At 38.1% G+C, this 10,268-nt stretch overlaps 1 protein-coding gene across 1 annotated transcript in view; it reads left to right on the top strand.

Moving 5' to 3' along the window:
* Positions 1-10,268, top strand: part of NELL1 (NEL-like 1 (chicken)) — a 1,067,650-nt gene that overhangs the window by 256,199 nt on the left and 801,183 nt on the right. The window contains exons 6-7 of the mRNA XM_010858409.1: positions 4,594-4,666; positions 5,309-5,391. Of these exons, the coding sequence (XP_010856711.1) occupies positions 4,594-4,666; positions 5,309-5,391 (156 nt within the window). The remainder of the gene's footprint in view (positions 1-4,593; positions 4,667-5,308; positions 5,392-10,268) is intronic.

Genomic DNA, 10,268 nt, shown 5'->3' with positions numbered 1-10,268 from the left:
TGGAAGGAATGATGCTAAAGCTGAAACTCCAGTACTTTGGCCACCTCATGTGAAGAGTTGACTCATTGGAAAAGACTCTGATGCTGGGAGGGATTGGAGGAAGGAGGAGAAGGGGATGACAGAGGATGAGATGGCTGGATGGCATCACTGACTCAATGGACATGAGTTTGGGTGAACTCCGGGAGTTGGTGATGGACAGGAAGGCCTGGCGTGCTGCAATTCATGGGGTCGCAAAGATTCGGACATGACTGAGCGACTGAACTGAACTGATTGTGTCAGGGAGGAAGAAACTTCTTCCTCTTCTCTCCTAGGTTTTTCTGGTGAGTCTAGGAATTAAACTGATGTGAGACCAGTTAGTAGATACTCAAAACAGATTTCAACAACATGTGTACATGGCCGAGATCCAGGAAAACTGAGTAGCTTACCATAAGTGGCTGAAATACCTCACCTTAAATACCATTTTCAGCTAAGACTACCTGGATGTGGTGGTAGAACTTTGGGATTGCAAGGGGGAGGTAGACAATTCATATGGAGATGGAGATGGCAGAGCAAATTTCAGTAGATAAATGTTTGCTGGACCTGCAGAGACAGTGGGTGCAGAGTGCATGCTGATCTTGTCTCCCCACACCCGGCTCATATTCCTGGCAGAGAGCTCTGGTAATAGCTCTCTTCTGGGAACAGACCTTCTGTCTTGATTGTTTTAGGTAGTTAGGGTGAAGGTCAAAGTTTCTTTCTGTGTCTTTTGGGCTTTGATTTTTTTCAGGTCTAATCTTACATTCCACATTTGTCACATTTCAAGTGGCAAGTTTTGCTCGCCTACAATTATATACTTCATAGTTTTTAAGCATTTGATATAGGTAAGGTGTTGATTGTGACTACTTTGTGGAATATACTATGATGGGAATTGCAGGGGATGCTGAGGTGAAAGCCTATGTTTTGTCCTTCATGGTGTTTCCAATTTAGTAATTTGGTTGGTTGCCATTCAGTTCCAGATAGTAATATTTTACTCTATTAGTGTACTGGATGTTGATACTACCTTCACCATTGTGTAAGGAGTAAATATTGCTCTGCTGCTGCTGCTGCTAAGTTGCTTCAGTCGTGTCCGACTCTATGCAACTCCATAGACGGCAGCCCACCAGGCTCCCCCATCCCTGGGATTCTCCAGGCAAGAACACTGGAGTGGGTTGCCATTTCCTTCTCCAAAATATTGCTCTAGGAAATCCAAATGATTGACAACAGGGAGCACGTTCAGTAGCTCAGTCTTGTCCGATTCTTTGTGATGCTATGGACTGTAGCCTGCCAGGCTCCTCTGTCCATGGGATTTTCCAGGCAAGAGTACTGGGATGGATTGCCAGTTCCTTTCCCAGGGACAACAGAGCAGTGTTTTTCAAAGTAGGGCTCTTTGACTTTTTGTGAGAATCCTCTGGGACAGCTTTTGAAAATGATGAATCCGGGCCCACCCTGACTCCCCTGAAACAGAATCTGACATTGAGCCAGGAATCTGAATGTTAAATACTCAATGTGATTCTTAAGAAGTTGGCATTTTGAGAAATACTGCATTGGTCAATGGTATGAAATAAAGCATAGTCTTAAAAAATGAGATCAAAAGAGGTCTGCTGGTATAGGCTCAGCCAGAGTTTCTTTTTTCCAGTTAAGTATAGATACATTTGAAGTTAAGTGAAGAAAAATAATAGAATTTCTATCTTTTTATCCCTTATTTCACCTTTTTGGGGGAGAAGTTGCTATGTTTTAAGGTATGCTTTCATCTTTAGAAATCCTCAAAGATGATTTTTCTGAGAGAGATAAGGCCGATCACCTTTTTTGTTTGTTGTTTTATGCTTTATAAAATTCTGTTTTCTAAAGAAAACTAAGTGCCTAGCAAATGCTTCCTTTATTGACAAATGTCCAGGAAATAAATAAAATCCGCCTGCTATCTGCCATTTCCACATCTTCAGAATCAAACAATTTTGACCTGCAGTTGGTTGATTCCATGCATGCTGAGCCTGTGTATACAGAAATTATACTGTATTATGTCATTTCTGCAAATTTTTGTATCCCTGATGGGTAGGGGGAAAAGGAGGTCCCAGAATTACCTTCCAACTACTGAGGGATGACTCTAGTCCATATGACAGTTCAGTGCAAGACCTTTTGGTTCTTATTATGAGAAGGTCCTGGGATATATACATCGATATGTATTTATAGGTAAATGCATACACTCACTCTTCTTTGGGTTACAGTTGGTATTTGTACAGTATATTCTGCCTTTCTTTTTAATCCAGACTGGAATTATAACCATTCAAACAAATTAGCATTCCCATCTTGATTCATTTGGTAAGAAAACATTTTAAGCCAGTATGTGGGCTGACCCTCATGACCTTTTTATTTTTTTTAGAAAAAAATATGAAGTGCCTTGAGGTTTTGTGCTGATGGGGATCAAAGATCTGTCCGTTCTTATTTCCATTTTTGTTCAGGTCAACACCACTGACCTTCATCTAATGATCTGTGTAACACACATGTGTGTGCCTGAGATTACTAGTAGAAAGAGAAATGAGGAAGGATGCAGGAAGAAGAAAGTGTGGGAGAAACAATTAGTAATTTTAAAATGCAAAATCAGTCAGTCATTAAAATAAAAGGGCCAGTTCACTATACAGCAGAAAATAACCCAATATTGTAAAGCAACTATGTGACAAAAAAAAAAAGCCCAAAAGAATACTGCTGTGTATAATATACATTGCTACAGGATAAGCAAAAGGAATATCCTTTCAAATGGATTTTCCATTTCTTTTGGCAAAGATAATACCATGACAAATATATTCTAGGTTTCCACGGGTCTTTTTCATGGCTAATAAAAATAAGAACGATTTAGGCTTTTCTGACCAGCAGGTAATAGACCCAGCCCTTTCCTAGTATAAGTATTTTCTCTACTTTTGCATCACTGAGGGTGATCAACTGTCCTGATTTGCCTGGGAGTCTCAGTTTTAGCACCCAAATCTCTAAATCCCAGGCAGACCTAGATAGTCACTCTACTTCATCCATGTTTAGCCTATTTAGACAGATATTTTCTAATGTGATATTATATCTCTCTGATGGTCTGTTCTATGATGGAAATCTATAGCTTTGATTTACTCTTGACTGATTTTTTCTTTTATCTTGAAAGTTAGCAAAAGCATACAGATCTAAATTGTGACCATTTCAGTTTGGACAAAGATTTCATTGACCCAGCACTTAAGTGCTGGAAGGTTCTGCAGCTTTTGCATACAGCACTTCTTTTTTTCTAGATCAAGTGACTGAAGCTCAGAGAAGATGGTTGACTTCTTAAGTAAACCCAGTTAGCTACAGATAAACCGCTGACTTGACAATCTCATGCTTTTCTCAGATTCCTCAAACATGCTTGAAAGGTGCCCTGGCCTCTTAAAGGAGATAATTTGCTTTGAAAAACTGTGCAATACTGTGCCAGGAAGAAGCTGATTGACTTAGATTGTGCTCTATTAATTACTCCCTGGAATTCCCTTGCAAGACATGGCAAATTCATTTTGAAGAACTGTGGCAGGGACCTCCTTCCCATGGTGAGGCTGTCTGCTCTGGTAATCACAGACACTGCATCATCCTCAAAGAGGAAGAGATTAATAAAGGTATCTCGTTTTGAGGAAGAGGCCTTTTGACCCTGTTGTTTCTATTAACATTTCCAATTAATATTTTATCTTGAAATAATAAGCAGAAACAGCATTTGCTGATTACCTGTTGCTGTTCAGAGGATAAGCACATAAATGTTAAACTTTACTCCCTCTGAAAGACTTGCCACACTATCATAAGCCTATATTTTATTTATAGATTAAGCTCGGTGTACTGAACCAGCTTCTACATGTTCCATCTGTTCTGTAATATCTCTTCCATCAAACCAGGGAAAAAATACCCTAGAAAGAGAATCTTGAAATTCAACATGAAAAGTCCAAAAGCTATGTCAATATTTTCATTGAGAGATGACAGCCCCAATGACTTTCTTAAATTAGGGCTGTTCTTCTAGACATATTGGAAAATTAAAAGACCTCCTTTCATCCACAGTGAGATGTTGAACAAATCTTAAGACTCACCAGCAAAGACTCATGTTATTCAATTAGCTGAGAGCAAGGTTCTTAGTTTTCCCCAAGTCTAATATTATTTCCTTGATTAAATGAATCAGCAGAGCATTTTAGTCTAATATGTTCCTATTGTCTCTTTCCCCCACCTAAGATAATCCTGGAAATCAGCAATATTTAATGTTTTAAGATGACTAGGGCATTGAGGAGAATTTTTATTGCATCAGTGCCTTTTTAGAGGGACAGCTTAAAAACATTGACTGATGGATCCTTAGTTCTATGATATCATTAGCATAAATCAGTAGTAAGTAATTGTAGCTTTCTCAAGATGAATGGACATTTTGAGATTTCTGGAAGAGCATGAGTTGCAGTAGGTCACTGTGACCAACTCAGCTTCTGAATGAGGTTATCAGTCATGTTAAATAAAAAAAAATCTTCCCTGTAGAGAGCATGTGACAGGGGCCATTTGAATTGATACGTGTAATAGTGATTGCCACCTCTCTCTTCTTTTATCAAGGGGATTATCCAAGATGGGAAAATCATCTTCATGCCAAATGGATATATAACACAGTGTCCAAACCTGAATCGCAGTAAGTAGCAACTTAAAGCATTTCAGAATTATGTTATATAACTTGTTGATAATATGATAGAAGCTGTCAGGAAGGATATACACAAACTATTTACATTGTTGACTTATGAGGTGGTGGGATTAGTGAGAGATCTTATGTATCCTAAATACTTCTGTCTTTGAATTTTTTTAAAGTTTATGTATAATTCATAGAATTAAAATTTGAAGATAAGAAAAGTTAACATGAGCAGTTTTTAGTCTGTAGATTGATACAGAAAGTTATGCTTGGTATAACTATATAAATACATGTATATTTAAAATTTAAAATATACATGTATATTTAAAATTTCTTGAATTGGATAGTTTACTTTTGCTGCTTCTGTGATAATTCACAATTCTTTAGGCCTGATAAAAATGAGCTTAATTTAAATTTAAAAATGTTTTACAGTTTAAAACATACTGCCTTTCCTTTCCTTTCATTTCGTTTTTATTAATGAAAGGGAAAGATCTAGATCTGAAATCCTTGTGCATTCACTGCAATTTTGAAGTCAAACTTAACCAGAAAAGTGAAAACCCTTCTACATAACCAAACAACTATGGTTGAAAAATATATTTTCTTCTGTTAGCACAGTATCAACATTTATTTTATATTTTCTTTATTGAGCTTGCCCAACTTGCAGTGATTTCTTAAGCCTGGTGCAAGGAATAATGGATTTACAAGAGCTTTTGGCCAAGATGACTGCAAAAGTAGGTATCTAAACTTCACTTGTGATGTTTCATTTTTTTGTCCATTCGATCTGGAACTCAGAGTGATTTGCTATAATGGAAACATTTTTAGCTTTGGCATCTGAAATATGTTACCATAAAAATGGTTTACTCTTTCTTGAAATAGGACAACCTATAGTAAACATAACCATTTACGTCTTTGATGCTATTCAGCTGTATCAAAATGTTTGCTTGAAAAATTGTTTGGAAGAAAGAGGCAATATGTATCGCTGTAGCCTCCCTGGGAGTGGAAAAGGAATTTTCCCATTGGCTATTAAACTAGTAACACTGCGAGCTGGTATATGGTCAGAGTCACTGCTGCTTATAAGCTAATGCATTCTGGATGCAAGAATAATTGCCAATAATCAGAAACGGCAAAATCACCGTTGTTAGGAACAGATTACTGTCACAGGAAGGCATTATATCACATTTCTAATACATGATTCATTTCAAAACTGGTACTGAGTTCAAATAGTCAAGGAGGCAAGTTTGCTTTTAACAACTTCAGTCTTCTACTTCTGTATCTCTCCATCTTCTCCATATCCACTTGACAAGCATCTTTTGAGGATTTGCTCTTTGCTGGACACTGTATTAGGCAAAGAGGAGGCAATGATGAAGTCATTTCTACCCCCACAGATGTCATATTGAGTGGCAGAGCCAGAAATGTAGACAATTAGGGGCTTTAATAATATATATTCATAAAATTTAGATTGATAATGAAAAGCCCTGAGCCTTGTGAAGAAAGGTGCTGAATAAATAGAAAACATGGCTAGTGCTGTTATGATACCAATCCGTCGTGGACATGAGTTCCAGCCTAGGGTGAAGAAAGAATTAGGTCGGGCCTAAGAGACATTATACTCTGCAAAAGGAAGACTTTTAGTAACAGTGAAAATGATACATTAATCCTATTCCACCTGCAGCTGTGACGGCTCCTGCCATCAGCCATAGTACGAGGGGAAAATTGGTGGGGTAGGTCAGTGTTTGGGAGGTAGGGCTGTATTTTGGACTCAAAGATTGTGCTGCTGAAGACAGTCTTTCTGTTTCAAACTAGGTTTTTTGGCCAAGTCTTTTTTTGTCTGCAAAGGAGAGAAAGAGCGCTTTCGTAAAGAGAGAAACTAAAACTGAGAATTGAGAGCTTTTCACATCAGAGTATAGTGGAAATGTGAAACACAGGCAATTATTTGCTTTCCCAGCTTGTGGCATGTAGAAGCTATTATTTCATATTGTCTGGAGCAGCTTGATCTCAATACTGTTAATTATATTTTAGCTCACTACCAAATTTTTGGACCAAGAAACATGCCACTCAGCTTCAGGTGACTGTAGTTCTTCATATCCTGGAGTCGATGGTGACCTTTTTGTTCTCATTCTTTTTTGTCACAGGAATATCATTTTTGTCTTTTTAGCTGTACATTATCTAGCAGCCGCATTGAGCTCTGTCCTCAAAACATTATTATGTAAAATGGGCATTTGTGAGGCAGAAGATATTTAATTGTGGGTGATTACAAGCAGACAGTGGTTTAATCCACCTTCTAAACACCCCCGGCCCTGTAGAAGATTTATAAGTCTATTTCTTTCAAACTGTGAATAGAATTATAATTAGAAAACTGAGTACTTCAATTTTCTCTGCAAAATTTGGAACCCATGATAATCTAGAAGAGGAGCTGGCAAACTTTTCTTGTAAAGGGCTGGTTAGTAAATTTTAGTTTTTGTAGATGAAGAAGCAAAATTGAGAACATGATGTATATTTTTATTTCACTTGAATGAAATTGATCAATGTAACATGAAGATACTCAACATTGCTAATTATCAGGGAAATGCAAACCAAAACCATACAATGAGATACTACCTCACACCTGTCAGATTGGCTGTCTTCAAAAAGAACGCAAGTAGCAGATGTTACTGTTTTCTCCATAGTAAAGGGAAGCTATGTAAACGATTATAATACTTTGTTGAATTGTTTTCATTTACAGTAGAAACTTTGTAAACTATTGGTGGAATTATAAATTGTGGCAGCCACTGTGAAAGATAGTATGGAGGTTTCTCAAAAAACTAAATGTAGAACTACCTTATGACCCAGCAATTCTGTCCCTGGGTACATATCCAAAGAAAACCAAAATACTGATTCAAAAAGATACATGCACTCCAGTGTTCATCGCAGTTTTATGTAGAATTGACAAGCTATGTAAGCAACCCTAGTGTCCATCAACAGATGAATGGATAAAGAAGATGTGGTACATATACATATTATATTGTAGCTTGTTACCAAATTTTTGGACCAAGAAAGATGCCACTCAGCCTCAGGTGACATGTGCACACACAATGGAATTCTGCTCAGCCATAAAAAAGAGTGACATTGTGCCATTCACAGCAATGGACTTGGAGGGCATTATATTAAGTGAAATAAATACGCGAAAGGCAAATGCTGTTTGATATCACTTATATGTGGAATCTAAAAAGTACAACAAACTAGTGAATATAACAAAAAAGAAGCAGACTCATAGAGAACAAGGTTGCAGTTTTTAGTGGGGAGGTCTGGAGGAACAATATGGGGATAGTGAATTAAGAGGTACAAGCTATTGTACAGTATATCATGGTAGCTTATTATACAGCAAGGAGCATATAGTCAATATTGTATAACTTAAAATGGAGTATAAACCTTTAAAAATTGTCCATTACTATGTTGTACACCTGTAACGTATAATATCTTATACATCAACCATACTTCAATTAAAAACTATAATCACTGAAAAATATAAAAATCATTCTCAGCTCACAGGCCATACAAAAATAAGTGGGGCCAGATTTGGTCCAAGGGCTTTAGTTTGTCAACCCCTGATCTGGAATAAGCTGGAAAGATACTAGGTAATATTTATTGAACATTTACTATGTGTTAGTTACAATGCTTAAATTTTTAGATCCCCTCTCTTTAATCCTTACAGCAATCCTGAGTCAGGTTTATTAGCCCACTATCCAGGAGAAGATGGAGTTCCAAGAAGGTTGTGTAAGTTTTCCCAAGAAAAATGAATGGCAAAGCTGGAATTCAAGCTTAGATTCTGAAAGTTGAATCATGACTGAGAAAGTTTATGGTTGGGGGAGAAAGGATTAGAAAGAGAATCAAAAGATATAAAGGAGGAATGACTGATGGAGAAAGAGAGGAAGATACTGCCAGTAAGAGGATGGCAATAATAGTGAGAAGAAGCATGAGCACGTAAGAGGAGAGAAATAGAGGAGTGTGTGTTCAGAAGGCATCTGTTGGGAGTGAAACGTGAGCATGGAGCTTGTACTAGCTTTTGAAGGAGGAAGATCAGGTAAGAACAAGGCCTCTGATCTCACCCATCTGGTTATAGCCACTTGTCCTTAGATACATGTGGCAATTTTCTGAGTTCTGGGTTCACATTATGCATGCTTCTGGCAGACCCACTCAGGGGTAACTTCTATTGTATGATCTCTTTAAGGTTTTTCAGATCATGGGGATGACTCAGAATTAGACTGCAAACCTGGGATCAGCCAGGTGAATTCTCAGCAAAGAATTCCTTAAGATTTCTCAAGGAAGATATTTCTATTTAGCCAGGACCACAGTCTGAACTGGATGGTCTTCCTTCTGTGCCTGTATAAGCCTTGTTTCTTTTTCGTTCACTCTGAAGCTGAGGGTACAGCCCTTTTGGGCCCCACCTTGATGTAGGAGTTTCCTTTAAGACATCTCCTCTTGGGCAGACCCTGTTATCTGTCTCCCTGGCCTCCTCTGTAGCTGTCAAGGTGGGAGCCCAAAGGCTGCATGTTTTGGCTGACATCATGAAGCTTTGATGCTCACTCGCCTCCCTAGATCCCTGGCCATGAGTTTGTTTTGGCCACTATGGCTTCTTCCTTTTGTATCAGCTCCTGTGATGACTTTTTAAAATCTTTGGTTTGTGTATTTTATCCAGCTTTTTAGTTGGTTCAAGTAGGAAAGACTTTCAGGGTACCTAGTCTGCCATCTTTCTGGAAGCAGTGTGAAAGAGATGGAGTCTGGGGTGATAGGCCAAATCAGAAGACAAGTAGGATTCCTGGGCACAAAGGAAATTCTGGGGCACTAAATTCATCTGTATTTGGATTTTGCCTTTGGTTAAATAAGCCAAGATTTAGCTAATAGGATTAGAGGTTAGGTTTGAGTTGCCCAGCAGCTATGATTAAAATCATAGAGTTTTGCCAAGAGAACACACTAGTCATAGCAAACACCCTCTTCCAGTAACACAAGAGAAGACTCTACACATGGACATCACCAGATGGTCAATACCGAAATCAGATTGATTATATTCTTTGCAGCCAAAGATGGAGAAGCTCTATACAGTAAGCAAAAACAAGACTGGGAGCTGACTGTGGCTCACATCATGAACTCCTTATTGCCAGGTCAGACTTAAATTGAAGAAAGTAGGGAAAACCACTAGACCATTCAGGTATGACCTAAATCAAATCCCTTATGATTATACAGTGGAAGTGAGAAATAGATTTAAGGGACTGGATATGATAGAGTGCCTGATGAACTATGGACGGAGGTTCATGACATTGTACAGGAGACAGGGAGCAAGACCATCCCCATGGAAAAGAAATGCAAAAAAGCAAAATGACTGTCTGAGGAGGCCTTACAAATAGCTGTGAAAAGAAGAGAAGTAAAAGCAAAGGAGAAAAGGAAAGATATAAGCATCTGAATGCAGAGTTCCAAAGAATAGCAAGGAGAGATAAAAAAGCCTTCCTCAGTGATCAGTGCAAAGAAATAGAGGAAAACAACAGAATGGGAAAGACTAGACATCTCTTCAAGAAGATTAGAGATACCAAGGGAACATTTCATGCAAAAATGGGCTCAATAAAGGACAGAAATGGTA

Source organism: Bison bison, unplaced genomic scaffold, assembly GCF_000754665.1.
Source record: "Bison bison bison isolate TAMUID 2011002044 unplaced genomic scaffold, Bison_UMD1.0 scf7180017864388, whole genome shotgun sequence".
Lineage (NCBI taxonomy): Eukaryota > Metazoa > Chordata > Mammalia > Artiodactyla > Bovidae > Bison > Bison bison.
Note: the sequence above shows the minus strand (reverse complement) of the source record. Positions and strands in the feature narration are given on the sequence as shown.